The 16,679-nt window shown below is 51.4% G+C and overlaps 2 protein-coding genes across 5 annotated transcripts in view; one reads left to right on the top strand and one right to left on the bottom strand.

The window, feature by feature from the left end:
• Positions 1–3,775, bottom strand: part of Fchsd2 (FCH and double SH3 domains 2) — a 321,476-nt gene extending 317,701 nt beyond the window's left edge. The window contains exon 1 of the mRNA XM_063262815.1: positions 3,315–3,775. The gene's annotated coding sequence lies outside the window, so the exon portion shown is untranslated. The remainder of the gene's footprint in view (positions 1–3,314) is intronic.
• Positions 113–15,572, top strand: P2ry2 (purinergic receptor P2Y2). Of its 4 annotated transcripts, none has more exons than XM_006229757.5 (3): positions 113–548; positions 8,235–8,425; positions 12,855–15,561. In XM_006229757.5, exon 3 carries the CDS (start codon positions 12,859–12,861, stop codon positions 13,981–13,983), a length of 1,125 nt encoding a protein of 374 aa, XP_006229819.1. In that variant the 5' UTR covers positions 113–548; positions 8,235–8,425; positions 12,855–12,858; the 3' UTR covers positions 13,984–15,561. The 4 variants fall into 4 exon arrangements, with proteins under 4 accessions (XP_006229819.1, NP_058951.2, XP_038965527.1 ...); NM_017255.2 differs by having other exon boundaries at positions 203–471; positions 12,855–15,572; XM_039109599.2 differs by lacking the exon at positions 113–548 and adding an exon at positions 3,910–4,070.
• The last annotated feature ends 1,107 nt before the right edge of the window (positions 15,573–16,679 follow it).

Raw genomic sequence — 16,679 nt, 5'->3', positions numbered from 1 at the left:
GACTGACCGCGTCTCCAAGCGGGTGGCAGACTGGACGCATCTGTCTGGAAGGGTTGGGGGCGGCTCCGGTGTCTGCCCAGCGTCTGCCCCGCCCTCCTGCTCGCCGCCGGGCCATGGGGTGCGGAGCCAGGCGGGGTAGGGCGGGGACCGCGACGCTTCCAGGCACGTGGGACCCTGAGAGGCTCGGCATGGGACTCGGGCACCAGGAACCGCGGCGGCGGCGGCGCCTGGAGGGGACCAGTGCGGCGGGGAGATGACGGGGACCTAAAGAGGAACGAACACCGGGAGAGGCCGCCAAGTGCGGCCTGAGGACAGGCGCGCCTGTCGACTCAGCGCCAAACAGGGAGAGCCCATTACGTGACTCTGTCCCGAGGGCCTGGGCTCCCAGCCCTTGTACTGCGCAAAACTGGGCGGTGAGAGCCGGCTGCCGGCGCGCTGTTGAACTTTGTTTTCTCTAGAGCGTGGACCTCGGTGAGTGACACCCTGATGTGTTTACCAGCGTACTGGGGGAATCTGTGTGTTAGTGGACGAAGGCGCACACCCTTAGGGTATGAGTGACTGAATTTAAATTAGTTTGTGAGTACCCCTGGGGCTTAAGTCGGTGGGCTAAGAGACCTGGGAATCCTGGAGACTTTTGCGCTTGCACTCTTGCCTCACTCCTCAGAGTGAGGGTAGCCCACTCAGTGTCGGTAAAGTATGGCAGGCAGTGGCAGCTGTGGCGGGGGTGTGGGCTGGGGAGTGGGAGATGGGGAAGGGAGGTGGGTGTGGATGGCAAGTGCAGTTTCATACACGGACAGTTAAGACTTTAATCTGTCTGGAAACTTTTAACTGGCAGGTGGTGCTGTAGGAAGGGTCAGGCAGAAGAAACAGTGTCCGCCTCACTAGGGCTAAAGTGTGTGTGTGTGTGTGTGTGTGTGTGTGTGTGTGTGTGTGTGTGTGTGTGTGTGTGTTTGTGTGTGTGTGTGTGTTACTGATCTCCAGGAGCTAGACCCAAGTGTAGATCCTTCTGGGAACTAGCCTTTCCAGTTTGGAGATTTATAGGGCTAGGTGACTGCTGTTCTCAGAATGGCATCCCCAGAGTCCCTGGGTCAGCAGCCTTGTTTTGGATCAAGTTTGGAATAGTGGCTTTTGAAGATCAGGCTGGGCCCGCAGGGAAGTGTTGGGTTATCTGTGGATGTGAGTGGGAAGAAGGAGATTCTCTGAACAGCCAGCCTCTACAAGGCTGCCAGTGTGGGTCCTGCCTTTCTTCTCCTCCATGCTTTGGATACTCTTGGGTTTTGAGGAAATGGGCAGGTTGGCGTAGTGAGTAATCCTCAGAAATGGCTGCCTAGACGCAGAGTGAGGTTGTGGCCTTTCTGGGATCCCTCTTGCCCAGGAACCAGGAACCCCAGGAACCAGGTGAGCGTGTGAGGATGTCACCAAGGCCTCATGGGTGACACCAGGAGTTCTTTAATTTCCTGGCTGTAATCTTTCTTTTTAATTACTAGCTTATGCTACTGTTGGAATGTTGTTGAATTGTTACTTGTTACAGTTTATTATCCTCCTAAAAGGCCCCACGAGAAAGGAACTATCTATCACCTTTATTTTGTAGATCAGAAAGTAGAGGCTTGGAGGATGTCTTGTCTAAGGTCACACAGCCACATAAAACCTGGGCCTTCTGCTTCCCTGCCCCAGCTGAAGCCTTCCTGCCCAGGGTCAAAGCTTCAGGTTGAGGCTATACCACCTATTTCTAGGCTGAGGGGCATTTGAATACTACACTGTCTCACTCTATGTCCTAGAAGTCACTCCATGGACCAGGCTGACCCCCAGTTCACAGAGATCTGCCCATAGCCTAACTCTGGAGCTCTGGGATTAAAGGCAAGCACCACCATACCTGGCTGCTCCCAGGCCTTTCTTGTGCCTAATTGCCCAGCTGTTTACAGGAGAACCACCATTATCCCCAGGTCTGCTCATGGGACCAGGAAGACCTTGCTGACCTGTTGAATATGAAGTACCCCCCAATGCATCTCTTCTACCTCCTAACTGCCTATCTCAGGTCTGCCTGTGCACCCTTTAACCCGTACTTTCCTCCTGAGACCCTAAGCCATCAGAAGAACCTAACAGGAAGAACAGGGATGTGAAACCCTCCTTCAATCTCTAGAGAAGCTGGTTGGTTGTGTTATGAAGCCAGGCCATGTCTTTCTCTCTGTGTCCTTATCATCCAGCACAGATGGGGCACATAGCAGGAGACAGGGAGTGGTTGGGAAATGAGCGACCAGGTTCTGTGTATTCAGGAGAAAGGCCTTGATTCATGAAGAGCCACCATAGTAGGTCCCCCTGCCCCAAGACAGGGTCTTATATAGCCTAGGCTGGCCTTGAACTCAGTCTGTAGAATGATCTTAAACTCCGAATCCTCCTGCCTCCACCTCTTGAATGCTGAGCTCATAGGAATGCACTCATTATATTTGGTGCTGGCAATCACGGCAAGGGCTTCCTACATTCTAGGTAAACATCCTACCAACTGAGCTACACCCTAGTCCTTCCACCTCAAGAGTAAGTTCCTCTATTGCCCTGTCACCCAGACCCTAAAGCATACATCAATCTTGATAAAGAATTCTTTGATTCTTTGATGCAGAGAGTGACATCCTGGACCCTATTGACCCCTGGTCCAACTGGATCCTCCATTTTGGTGTCCTACCCCTACCACTAAAAAGAGAGGCCTGAGCACCAGGCCTCCCTCTGGCTTGTGTGGATACAATTCCCTGAAGACTCCCTGGCCTCCAGTTCCCTTTGTAAGAGAGACTCTGGCCAAGCCTGTGCTTGGGGTTGGGAAAGATGCTGACAGGGAGTCCTGAAGCAAAATGCTAGTTCTTTGGCCTGTTTCACTATAAGTACAGTGGTCCCCTACCCTCCAAACTCCCTGGCGCTAACCACTTTCCATGTCGTACCATCTTTGTAAACTCTGAGAATGCCTTCCCTTTTCAATCTGGAGAATAAGGTCTCTCAGTTTGGTATTTGAGCCCTTTCTAATGAATTCCTTGGCCCCCACACATTCCATGCCACGTAACCCTCCCTCCAAGCCAGCCACTCATGACCTACTGGCACTTCCTCAACAGCCTGTCCCCTCGCCCACTGAGTCTTAGCTTGGGCTTCCTCCCTTCTCATCTCTGTCTTCTTCACAGCCCCAAGTTATCTACCAAGTTATTTCCCCAGCTCCTTGGGGAAAGCTTCCGCTGACTACCTCCCCAAGACACAAGTTGTGCTGACTCTGTGACCCCTGAGTTCCTAGTCCCTTGGTTCCTTTGGATATGGTTGGATCTCCCCAAATGACTTACCCATTCCTGGGTCTTTCCCCAAAGCTTGGCTGGGCACTCCTCGGGGCCTGGAAGAGTTCGCCCTCTGAAGCCAGCCTTGTAGAGGTATTGGCAGGTGTTTGCCAGAGCTTTGTGCCTCTTAGGATTGTGAGTTATGGTTGTGTTACTATGAGCACAAACTCCCAGGGTTCAGAGAATCTCAGCGGAAGGCTTTTTGGAGCCACAAGAAACAACTTTGGACGAAGCACCCACTTCAGCAGGCAAACTGCAGGAACAGCAAACTGAAGGGATTCAGGCACTCCTGGGATTAGCCTCTGAGAGCCGCTGGCCTGGGAATGTTCCAAAAGTGTTCCGAGGAGACAGTTCCTGTCCTATAGCCTCCTGTGCATCCTGTGATGTATACCTAGATTCTCCCATCTCATAAGCTGGATGCTTCCTGCTCCTTCCCAGACATGACCACAGCTTGGACCACGGCCTCTGCCTCTCTGCAGAGCCAGACACTGTGATGAATTCACTAGAATTCACTGTGTCTGTGTCACAATGGGAAGATACTGCCTGCAAGTCAGGACTGTACACATCTTGCGCCCCACAGGCCCCGCCCCCATCACTCCCAGGCCTTATTCATTCTCAGTGAACTGCCCTGTGTGACTGTGTGACTCTTCCAGTGTGACCAGTAGGAACTTACACTCAGAGATGGGATCTGACTAGACCCAGACTGCACGGCATTACAGGCTCTGGGTTGGATCCTGAACCCAGGGTCTCACTGGAGGCGTGCAGGTGTGATTGTCTGGAGTGGAGTCCAGGACCTCGTGGTTCCAAGTCCATTCAGCCCTTCTCTGAAGTCCTGCTGCACTCTGCTGTGCTGGGCCACTTAGCGTCAGTGGTTTGGAGTCCTGCCCTGGTTAGGTAGTCCCTTTCTCCTTAGGACTCTCAGATTTGGAGCACTTGGTGCTCTCTCAGCCTCAGTGAGGGCTCCCACAGCTGATATCTTGGGAGGTTAAGGGAATGGGCTGAAGAGCACAGGTACCGTCTAGAAGAGAGAACACATACACGCACACACACACATACACACACTTACACACACTCACACTCACACTTATACACACATATACATACATTCACACATATACATACATTCACACACGCACATTCACACACACACTCACACTTATACACACATATACATACATTCACACATATACATACATTCACACACACATTCACACACACAGTCACACTTATACATACATATACATACATTCACACACACTTACACACACTCACACACACACTCACACACACACCATCTGATACTATGAGAGGTCACCCCTGAACTGTGTCCCCAGACTAGGCCCTGTGCTCAGTGCTCATGATGTAATTAATATACCAGGCACAGCTGAGGGAAGTGCTGTCCTCCAGCCCCTGCTCGGCCACAGGGGTGCTTAGTGGCTCAGGTCACCTTGCCCAGGTTTGTGCTTACTCATCCCTCCACCCACCTACTCATCTTTTAACCACAAGTCAGGTGATCTTTTCTTCAGAAACCTTTCCCGACCACCAGGGCCTCCTTTCCCAGCAGGGCCTCTGGGCTTCCTTCAAGCCTGGCACCCCAACTGTCACTGTTTCTGGGTGTGCCTCCCTGACCTTGACAGTGAACTTCTTGAGATTAGGAAAGAATGTAACTTAGAGTCACCAGGTAATCTGCACAGGGGCAACCCTGGGGACAGAGGGGAATGCAGAGGACTCTGGGGACCCCTACCCTTTTCCCCCAGCCCCAACCCCGTCCCCTATACCCACCTCCATCCCACCCCTACCCCCACCCGCCAGGATGGGACTGGGAATGTGATCTTAGGTCAGTCTGGCTGTACCCTTGCCACTGTAACCTCATCTATAATTCCTGCAGTACTTGTCCGCTCCTCTTTAGGGGTACCCCGTCCCTCCTGTCTCTGCCCTACACAGCAGCCTCCTCTCTCATTATTCTGTAATGCGAGTGTGACTGTTTTTATTGAACTATCTCAACAGTTCACAAGCAAGTTCTGTTTCATTAGGAGGAGACTGACCCGTGGGCTATGGGGTTGATAGCCCTGTCCAACCAACAGCTGAGAAGGGCAGAACAGATTCCCTGCTCGCCCTGTGCTCTCTCCTGCCTCTTGATGCTGTTTTAAGTCCAGGTCCTCAGTTCCCTTCCCAAAAATCTCTCCCTGACAAAGGTAGGTGGGTTGCAGGGGTCTCCGGGGTGTGAGAGAACACTCTCCCCTGCCAGGCTGGACAGGGTCCACCAGCCTAGCAGGTGGCACATTCCAGAGCCACCCTAGCAGAGGAGCTGGAATGCTGTCTAACCACCCAGGAAATTCCGCTGCCAGCCTAGGAGCAGCCGCTTCCTCCTCTTGGCTTTAGACTCACTAACCTGGGACTCGTGAGAAAGAAGCAGGGAGTCGAGCAGGGGAAGGGGCTGTACCTGCTGGGCTTGGCTCTGCGTTTGACTCTCTGGGAATCTTGAGTGAGACCTTGAGCCTCCTAATTTGTGGTCTTTGTTTTTTAACCTGAGGAATGGGTACATCTTGGCTTCATCACAGTTGGGAAGTCCTGAAGAGGGACCTCTCTGCTGGAGATGGAGCAAAGAGCCAGAGCTTGGGAGTTTGGAGTCCAAGATGAATGGGCAGGGGGCTCCCTGGGGATGGACGGGACTTGGGCCTTGCAGGGTAGGAAGTAGCCCTCAGGGGCACAGCAGAATTCTGTTATTTGCTACTTTTGTGGCCCTGGAAGGTTTCTTCAGCCTGTGGGTACCTCCAGATTAAATATGAGGAGGTTTATGAAGCCACCTAACAAATGGTCACAGAGAACGCTCAGCTCTCGAGTGGAGACAGGTGGTAGACGATGAAGGAAGCCGTCACTGAATGAGATGGAACAATTCGACTGCTTCAGTTGAACTGAGACAGAAGGGTGAGGAAGAAGCTGACGATGGCAGGTCTTCTAGGGTGGCAGGAACCAGTTCAGCTAGGACCTTGAGGCAAAGCTGAGGATCTTGGATGTTAACCTGACAGTACCAGGGAGCTATGGAGGGTCATGTGATCAAAGATGGGTATCAAGAAGACAGTGTGACTGAAGAGTGAAGGTTGGAAAGGCAGGGCAGAGGGAGGCGAGGACTGTGCAAAGAGGGTGGTGAGTGGTTCAGAGGGAAAGGTTAGCCCTGTGTCTGCATCAGGCAAAGGGATAGGGAAAGGTTAGCCCTGTGTCTGCGTCAGGCAAAGGGCATAAAGGCACCTCTAAGGAGCTGCACTGGTTGAACAGGTAGGACTTGGTGAGTGGTAGACATCTGATGGGGTGGAAAGTTGACTTGGCAACCTAGAGGGATGGTGGAGGCCCTTTGGGAAAGTGTCATGTTCTGCCTCAGCTGGTTGGTTAGGCACCTCCTGAGGACAGACCTCAGGGAATATACCTGGGTGGGGCAAGGTGAAAAATGGAGCTCCATCTTACCACCAAGACCTTGAGCAGACAGCCAGATAGCAACCCACGCTCTGGACCATGTTAGCCGAAGATGCCAGGGCTGGGTGAAGATGCCAGGGCTGGGTGCATCAAATAGTCAGTGGCCGGAAGCACTTCCCAGACCCACTCTTGGTCCTCTTCCTGCAGCCACCCATCTCCTCCATCTCTCCTATGGTTATGCTGTACCTTGAGCTCCACTCCCTGACTGTGAGACAGTAAACAGAGGGGGGAAAGATATTCATGGGGCCAGAAGCATAACTCGGTGGTATAGCACTAACCTGTCATGCTTCAGGCCCTTGCTCCAAAACAACCAAAGTGTGTGTGTGTGTGTGTGTGTGTGTGTGTGTGTGTGTGTGTGTGTCTGTCTGTCTGTCTGTGTGTCTGTCTGTGTGTCTGTCTGTGTGTCTGTCTGTGTGTCTGTCTGTCTGACTGTCTCAGTTAGTAATGCTTTCTTAGCATACTTGAAGCCCTGGTTATCTTCCCCAGCACCACACAAACAGGTTGCGGTGGTGCACGTCTACAGTCCCAGCACTTGGGAGGTAAGGGTAGAAGAATCAGAAAGTCAAGTTCATCCAGCTATATGGTGAGATCAGTCTGAGATGTATAGCTGAAATGTATAGCTCTCTGTCAAAAAGAAAAAAAAATTATTCAGGAAACTTCTGGTAGGTACGAGGACCTGTCCACACAGAGGGTTCCTTCTACTGAGCAACTCTCCTCTCTCTAGAAAATGTCAAATGCCCTGTGCCTGCTGAATGTGAAGGGCTCCCAGCTCAGCTCCACCCTTGAGTTTCTTCCTCCATCAAATGGGAATTCAGCAGATGTAGCTTCCAGAGGCTGTACCAGGCCCCTTCTAGACCATGTCGATATGCGATATGCTCACTGCATGTACACAGGAGTGTGAAAATGTGTGCTCTAGGTGTCCATGTGCAAATTTGTACCTGTGTGTATTCATCTATGGTGTGTGTGTGTATAACACCTGTGGAGGAATATCTAAATGTGGAGTGAAGAGGCGGGGACTCTAGTTAGACACCTATCCTAGACAAAGAAGGTATGTTAGCATTCACATGCAGTATATACTGGGCTAAGAGGGTATTGACTGTTTCCTGCTATGTGACTAAAGTGCAGGACCAGGACCAAGGGAAGGAACACTAAGTCTTGGCTCAGCACTGCAAGATACCAGGGGAGACCTTCCACAATGCCTCCTTCCTGTGAAAGGGGGTGCCAGAGAGGAAGGCTGTGAACGGCCCGTTCCTGGAACATATGAGCTAGCAGGGATATAGCAGGGTGTGTGGACGTGCAGAGGGCACTTGGACCAGGCAAGAACACTGGGTCTCCTCTTGGCTTCTTTGGGGCCACAGTTTCAGAAGAGGAGGCAATCCGTAGGAGAAGAGAGAGAAACCATGGCTTGGTTGACAGAGTCTGACCCACATTTCCTTCTTCATCTCTGGGTGTCTGCAGGAGCCCTCCAGGCAGCTGCTTGCCTTGAAAAATGCTGGAGGCTGGGCGGGGGCCCAGGCCCGGGAACCTGTTCTTCCTGTTTCCTGCCTCAGTCCCAGTAGCTGGTCCAGGCCTGTGCACATGCGAGTGAAGAACTGGAACGGACGCTGAGCATCCTCGTCACACCAAGAGCAGGAGCTGATCGGGTCCAGGTGCGTGAGGCGGGTCCATTGGCTGGGAGGCTGAGCATCTTGTATGTGTGTGCACTGAATTCTGCTTACATCAGTGGGACCCGACGCAGGGACCCTGCTCTTATCCTTTCTTCTTTATCTGTTGAATTCGGGCTCTGGAGCCACAGAGCCCTTGGTGTCAAGCCTAGTGTTTCCAATTCCTTCCAGTATAACCAAAACCAATAATGTGTGTAGATACTTACCAGAATTGAGCTCTGCCTTGTAGGAGCTGCTCAGACCTAATCTGATCCCTACTGAACCGGAAGGGTAGCGGAGGGGGCTGCAGGATCTGAAACTGATGAGAGTGAGCCAAAGATGAGCTGAGGAAGGTATGGGGTTGCCTCAGCCTGCTAACCAGTCCCTAGAATGCATTCCCAGACTGTTACGATGGCTCCAGAAGGGCAGAGCAAGGTCTTCCGAGTCCTGACAGGGTTGAACAAGAGATGGTGTAAGGATCCCTCTGGGACAGGAGAAAGGTTTGGGTGGGCTGGGGCCCACGACTCTTGTGCTCAGTTCCTCTGGGTTCCCACAGGGAGCATCATTTACCCATCCATCCATTCATCCTTTCTTTCTCAGAACAGCTGCTTGCAGGTTGGGCTGCTTACTGGGGCAATCGGTACAGAGATGATCATCTCGTGGATTGAGCCCTCAAAGAAATATGTTGAAGAGGGAATAGAAGGGCAGATTACCACAAGGCTTGAGGGACTGGAGAACTAAGAAAGTTTCAGTGATTGAGCCTTGAGAAATGGGTGAAATGCGTCTGTGAAGGATCGTTCTGGAAAGGTTTTCGGGATAGTACATACAGCCTTAGCAAAGATAATGAGGCCTGGACGGGCTGGTTTGCTTCTCCATTAAACTGGGAGATCTTGGGACACAGCCAGCAAGAACTGGGCATAGCAGAGCCAGCCAGTGTGAGGGGACCAGCGACGGAGTCAGACGGAGCAGTCTCCATGGTGCCGAGATCACTAATTGGTGCTAAGGGAGAGTACTGGGGCTATCAAGACAGGCTTTACAGCCTAGTTGGCCCAGGGAAGGAGAGGACTGGCAGTGACAATCTGGAACAGGGCCATTATGATTGAGTTCCCAGCTGGCTTGGAGGGCAGAGGCCAGGATGTCTTAAAACAGGTGGAAAGGGAAGCTCCTTGGTTCTGGGGAAAGGAAGTTCCACCCTGCCCTTCAATGTCAGAGATTCCATGGGCAAGGAACAGCTGGGAACTAGTGACGTTGACTAGTGACCAGCTAGAGAGCCGGTCAGGTGGAGAGCAGTAATGGGGGACAGGAATGGAGCAGCCATGCAGTAATGGGGTTCAGGGATTAGGAGAAGCTGCTCCCTTTCTCCAGTGGTGCAGAGGGAGATTTAGTACTGCCGTTCTCCAAGGCAGAGATTTGACCCCTGAGATGGAGGAGGGCTTCTCAGCTGGGACCCTCATGTTCAGTCTGCTGTGCCCTTCAGTCCCTGTGCCTGCTCCCTCCCTGTAGCTGAGAGTGATGCTGTCATTGTCATTTTTGCTTTGCTTCCCTTTAGACAGAGAGAATATAAATTTATTATGAAAAAGTAAACAAAGAATTCCCTACGGTGCTTCCAAAGGAGGAATACTACAGTTTAAAAGACTTTTGTTGTGAACTTTATGATTTCTTGGGGCTGGAGAGATGGCTTAGCAGTTTTCTTGCAGAGAACCCAGGTTTGATTTCCCCTTTGGTGGTTCACAACCATTTGTAACTCCAGTTCCTGGGAACCAGATGCCTTCTTCAGCCTACATGACACAGCACATGTATGTCCAGACAAAAACCCACATGCTTACATTTTTAAATTTCCAAGCTGAAGAATGGCTCAGTGGTTAAGAGTAATTGCTGTTCTTGGGGAGGACCTAGCACCCATATGGTGGCTCACAACCAACCCTAATGCTAGTTCCAGGGGATCTACCAACATGCATTAAGATCTCTACACGCATGTATGTATGTAGGTACATACATGCACGCAAGACATCATACACATAAAATAAATAAATCAAAGGTTTTTAAATGTATTTTGAGGGTTGGGGATTTAGCTCAGTGGTAGAGCGCTTGCCTAGCAAGCACAAGGCCCTGGGTTCGGTCCCCAGCTCCGAAAAAAAGAAAAAAGAAAAAAAAAAGGAAAAAAAAGATACTTAAATGTATTTTTGAATCTGTCTAATAAAATAAGATTTAGCAACATAATCTTGCTCTCAGTAGCCATACCAAGTTATTAGCTCAGGAAAATGAAGGTAAAAGAAACTGATTATTTGCTACTCAGCACACAGTATTAGGTCATGTCTTGCCTTAGGCCCCTTTCTATAAAACGTTTCTACTCTAGCCCAAGAAGGCCTGTCACTTTCTTTTTCATGCACATACTTCATATCTGTGATATCCATCGCTTATTTATTTTGTGTATGTCTGTGGGGCACATGTGAAGGGCAGAGGACTACTTGGGAGACCCTCTCCTACCATATGGGTCTTTGCCTTGACCTCAGGTCATTAGTCTTGGCAGCAGGTGCCTTTACTGGCTGAGTCATTTCACCAGCCCCCCACTGTTCTGAGACAGTCTCTCTATGTAGCCAGGCTGGCTTCAAACTCCTTTTACTTCTGCCTCAGCCTCCTGAATGCTGCAATGGCAGGTTTGGGCCTCCTCACCTTGATCTGCAAGAGCTCTTAGTGGCCACAGGATGGAATGCAGAGAAGGGGAGAGGTGGCCACCTGCCCTCCAGGCATTTGTTGTCTGCTGACTGGTCAGGCCCTGTGGATAGGGGCAAAGTACAAGGCACAAAGATGGCAGAAAGGCCTGGAAGAGCTAAACTTACTCCTCCAAAGAAACCTCTCTCTTTCCCTAATCCCACAGCAACCGCAGACTTCCCTGGGCTCTCCAGGAAGCTCACTGCCCCATCTTGTTGTCCCCTCTCAGAACAAGATTGCTGTTTGCAGATTTAGAAAGTACCAGAATACAGCAGTAACACTTCTAAAAAGTTGAGCCAGGCAGTGGTGGCACACATCTTTAATGCTAGAACTTGGGAGGCAGAGGCAGGTTGATCTCTGTGAGTTTGAGGCCTCTCTCTCCAGAGGGAGTTCCAGACAGGCAGGGCTACATGGAGAAACCCTACCTCAACAAAACAAAACAAAAAACAAAGCAATGCAAAAAAGTTGAACAAGGGCTAGGGAGATGTATTAGTGGTTCTGTTACCAGTAGTACCCACAGAGAGTACACCAGTTTCCCTAGGCTCAATTCTGGTGACTCCCCTGACCTCTGCAGGCACAAGGTACACACTTGGTGCACAGATATAGACACAAGCAAAACGTTCATATACATAAAATAAAAGTTAAAAATATAAGAAGAAATTTGCACAAGAAACTGGATGATGTAAAAGGGAGACCCTTGCAAATTCTCCAGTGCCAGAGACTAGAGGATGAGTTTTAAAGCTGAGAGTTCATGAGGACTTGGGCATGCTGAATGCTCGGACCAGGGAAACTCAGTGGGCAGTGAGCACTGGGTTGCAGCAAAGGGTCAATCTTGATGCCACTTCCTATAATCGGAAATTATACCCCTCTGGAATCCCTAGATCTCTGTTCCAAGTCTCTGCATCCTCAGTCTTGGACTAACTGATCCATGGGTTTAGAGCAAGGGGGCGGGGTGGGGGTCATCGGGTTCAAGGCAAATATTTTAGACTTTGAAGACCATGTGGTCTTGATCAGCTTTGCTCAACAGATGGGCGTGGCTGTGTTGCAATAGAGCTTCTCCTGCAAAAACAGGCTGGAGTCAGCCCTTAGACTATGGTTTGCTCACCCTGTTGTGAGGTTAGAATTATGTGATGTTGGTTTTCATGGATCTCACGAGTTTCTGGGGCTTTAGGAGATTCTGGGTGTGGGAGGGGGTCCAGGTCACATGACAATACAAGTCTTGATTTGGGCAGAGACAGAGGCAGGTGGATCACTGTGAGTTTGAGGCCAGTCTGGTCTACAGAATGAGTTCCAGGACAGCCGGGGCTACACACAGAGAAACCCCCCTGTCTTGGGAGAAAAAAAAAAGCCTTGATTTGGGTAAACAAGTTTTTATTGTTGTTGTTGTTGATGATGATGATGATGGTCTTTGGGTTGTTTGGGGTTTTTTGTTCTATTTGTTTGTTTTCCAGACAAGCTCTTACTTACTATGTAGCTCAGGCTGCCCAAGCAAACCTTCAACTCACAATTCTCCTACCTCTGCCTCCTAAGTGCTAGGATTATACATCTGGCTTAGGTGAATCTTTAGTGTGTGTTGATGGAGTTTGAACCCAGGGCCTCCTGCATGCCAAGCAAGCGTTCTATCACCAAGCTATACCTCTAGCCTTAAGCAAATCTTAACGAGCCAGGTCCCTGTTTGAGCCCAGTCATGATGGCTTTCTTTTCACACCTCCCTTTCCTGCAGGGCAATGGCAGCAGGCCTGGACTCCTGGAATAGTACCATCAATGGCACCTGGGAGGGGGACGAACTGGGTTACAAATGTCGCTTCAACGAGGACTTCAAGTATGTGCTGCTGCCCGTGTCCTATGGCGTGGTGTGCGTGCTCGGGCTGTGCCTGAACGTCGTGGCCCTCTACATCTTCCTGTGCCGCCTCAAGACCTGGAACGCCTCCACCACCTACATGTTTCACCTGGCAGTTTCTGACTCTCTCTACGCAGCCTCCCTGCCGCTGCTGGTTTATTACTACGCCCAGGGTGACCACTGGCCATTTAGCACAGTGCTCTGCAAGCTGGTGCGTTTCCTTTTCTACACTAACCTCTACTGCAGCATCCTCTTCCTCACCTGCATCAGCGTGCACCGGTGCCTGGGGGTCCTGCGCCCTCTGCACTCCCTGAGCTGGGGCCATGCCCGCTATGCCCGCCGAGTGGCTGCGGTTGTGTGGGTGCTAGTGCTGGCCTGCCAGGCACCCGTGCTCTACTTTGTCACCACCAGCGTGAGAGGGACCCGAATCACCTGCCACGACACCTCGGCCCGAGAGCTCTTTAGCCATTTTGTGGCTTACAGCTCTGTCATGCTGGGTCTGCTTTTTGCTGTGCCCTTTTCCATCATCCTGGTCTGTTACGTGCTCATGGCCCGACGGCTGCTCAAACCGGCTTATGGGACCACAGGTCTGCCTCGGGCCAAGCGCAAGTCTGTGCGCACCATCGCCTTAGTACTGGCCGTCTTCGCCCTCTGCTTCCTGCCTTTCCACGTCACCCGCACCCTCTATTACTCCTTCCGATCACTTGACCTCAGTTGCCACACCCTCAACGCCATCAACATGGCGTATAAGATCACCCGGCCACTGGCCAGCGCCAACAGTTGCCTTGACCCTGTGCTCTACTTCCTGGCAGGGCAGAGACTGGTCCGCTTTGCCCGAGATGCCAAGCCCGCCACAGAGCCTACACCCAGCCCACAGGCTCGTCGCAAGCTGGGGCTGCACAGGCCTAACAGAACTGACACTGTGAGGAAAGATTTGTCGATCAGCAGTGATGACTCAAGAAGGACAGAGTCCACACCAGCTGGAAGTGAGACTAAGGACATTTGTCTATAGCAGCTCAGTCAGGTGTCAGTTCATGTAGGGGAGAGCTGTAGGGGACCAAGGCTTGTTCAAAGGGGCTGATATCCTCTGATATGATATCAACGGCTCTCATTTGGCAGGGACTCAGGATACTCATCCTGTGGTCCCAAGAGTGACAGGACCCCAAAGTCCCCAATCATTTGTATGTGTGAGTTGGGGAATCGTATCTAAGGCAACGCCACCTGACTCCCATGCAAACAGCTGCCATTCCTGCCAAGGTACCTAGGCCGAGCTTCAGCCTCTTAAATCCAAGGGAGAAGCAGGCCCAGGGAGAACACAGCAGAGTCCAGACTAGCTACCTGGATTAGAAGTAGAATCGCGGGGTTGGGGATTTAGCTCAGCGGTAGAGCGCTTGCCTAGCGAGCGCAAGGCCCTGGGTTCAGTCCCCAGCTCCGGAAAAAAAAAGAAAAAAAGAAAAAAAAAAGATTCTAACTTTAGGGGTTGGGAATTTAGCTCAGCGGTAGAGCGATTGCCTAGCAAGCGCAAGGCCCTGGGTTCGATCCCCAGCTCCGGAAAAAAAAAAAAAAAAGAGAGAAGTAGAATCGCAAGGTGACTGGAGGGCTTTTGTTCCCATGGTGATGTAGGATGTACCTGGGCACTAGACTCAGCTCAGAGGAGGACACTCAGGCCAAGAGACAAGAATCTGAGAGCTATTGTCAGGACCATCTGGAGACTCCCCTGGGCTAGCAGCAGGTGGAAACCGTAACTTTTATGAGAGGCTGTGCCACCCATTGGGCTGTGCTCTGGGGCACGGCCTAGTAAGCTAGCACCACCCACACGAAGGCCTGTTATCTCTGCCATCTGCCTTCCTTCAGTAGTAGGAAGGTTCGGATCAGGGATCCCTCCTCAGACCCCCCAGGTCAATCCTGCTTTTAAGGATGGTACCATACCAGGCACGGAGAAGACTCAAATAGGGTTCTAGTTCTTGGGGTCCCCAGTTGACAAAACTTCACGTAAGCTCGTAAACATCGAACCATTTAACTGAACTGGGGTGGGGAGGGGTTTTTTATTTATAACACTGCCAACCCTTGTGGTACAAGCAATCCCACTGTGGCCAATCCTATTTCAATTTTAAATTACTAACACAATGGCAAGCCCATTGCAAAATTCCTGAAAATCAACAACTGGTTCTCCCCTCCCCAACCCCCGGGGCTTGTGGGGGAGGGCAGTGCGGCTGATTAGGCAAGATCTGGGGTAACCAAAGGCGGCCTTTGAATTTGCCACGTAGCTGAGGCTGGCCTTGAACTCCTTACCCTCTTGCCTCTATAGAGAAAGTGCTGGGATTGCAGGCAGATGACACACCTGTCCAACAACTGGTTCATAAAGGCAGATGCAGGGTACTTCACACACACCCGTGCTGGGCAGCTGGGACTGCCAGGGAGAGGTCCTTAGCATACATGAAAGTGGACAGGGACAGCTCTGGGGTTTAGGCAGGAATAGACAAAGGTGACAAGCCTCACGACCTCAGGGACAGGAGGTCCCTGTGAGGGCCCTGCCTACCTCCTGTATCTCCCCTCTCCCCTGTCAGCCATTAAAGATGAGGCATCCTCAGTTGCCCTCTGTGCATTTTGTTGCTTTGATTTGGGGTCTTGAGATGTGGCTCAGAATGACTTAGAATTCCTGGGCTCAAAGGATTCATCACAGCTCCCCCAAGTTGCCGGCTTGTGAGCACAGTCTCTTTATTACAGCTTACCTCCAGGGCAACCACCAATGACAAGGAGCCATCAGAGGCCACAACCCAACTAATTATTCTGTAGTGTGTAATTTAGAGTCATCCTCCAGAAGAGCATGAGATGCTTACTCAGCACATTCTATGTTCCTACTATACAGTTAATGTACCTGGAGTCCCTCTGAGCTTTGGTAACTTCCACCTGTAGAGTGTTCTTGCAGGCTTTCTAACCCTGCACAGGCAGGGCTGCACAGACAGCTCACAGACAAACCCTTCCTACAGATAAGCTCTGTGCTGTGCTGAGACCTGGAGGCAGAGATGCACAATGTGACTTGGAGGGACCTTCTGTATTCATCTGCAGTAGGGAATAGGACTGTTCTCACCGGGGACCTGAGCCACCCTTGTTTCCACCCACCCGCCATAGCTGCTCTAGAAACTCAGCATCCCCGTGGATGGAGGCCACACTGTGGCTTGCTCCCAGCAACCTTCTTTAACCACTCCATGTAGATTTCAGAGAACACGGGACCTAGGAACACTTCTCACCACCTAGCTCTGTGGCAGCCATGGGTAGTGATGCTTCCTAGGGAACCGGGGACAGGCCTATGGTCCCACCTCCAGGAGCCAATCAGACTGCCTGTTCCCGTGGTGACCAGCATCCAGGGCACTTGCCTGGCGGGTAAGAGTCTTGACCCTTCTGCCTGGTGCTATTTTCAGCCCAAGTAAGACCAAGATTTTCCACCAACCCTGGACCATTGTCCAGCAATAACGTAAGGTGACCTGCCTATGCTCAAAATATCTCCTCTTACCCTCTGGACCTCCCTGCCCACCCCACACACCCTCCCTCACACCATGTCCCAGGGCTACTGGGTCCTGAAGGCCACTGTGAAAGGGCACAGGAGTCACACAGCCACTACACAGGGCCCCAAGGGTTGTCCAGCCCAGCTGCAGACTCAAGGCCAAGAGGAGTGAGGCCATGGCCAAGGTCAGTGTGGTTCATGGG

The sequence above is a fragment of the Rattus norvegicus genome, chromosome 1 (genome assembly GCF_036323735.1).
Source record: "Rattus norvegicus strain BN/NHsdMcwi chromosome 1, GRCr8, whole genome shotgun sequence".
NCBI lineage: Eukaryota > Metazoa > Chordata > Mammalia > Rodentia > Muridae > Rattus > Rattus norvegicus.
The sequence above is the reverse complement of the archived record's forward strand: the minus strand, read 5'-3'. Positions and strand labels throughout refer to the sequence as shown.

Bases quoted from the DNA above. Each gene is read 5' to 3' on its own strand.
- P2ry2 (NM_017255.2), top strand. From the start codon at position 12,859: ATGGCAGCAGGCCTGGACTCCTGGAATAGTACCATCAATGGCACCTGG.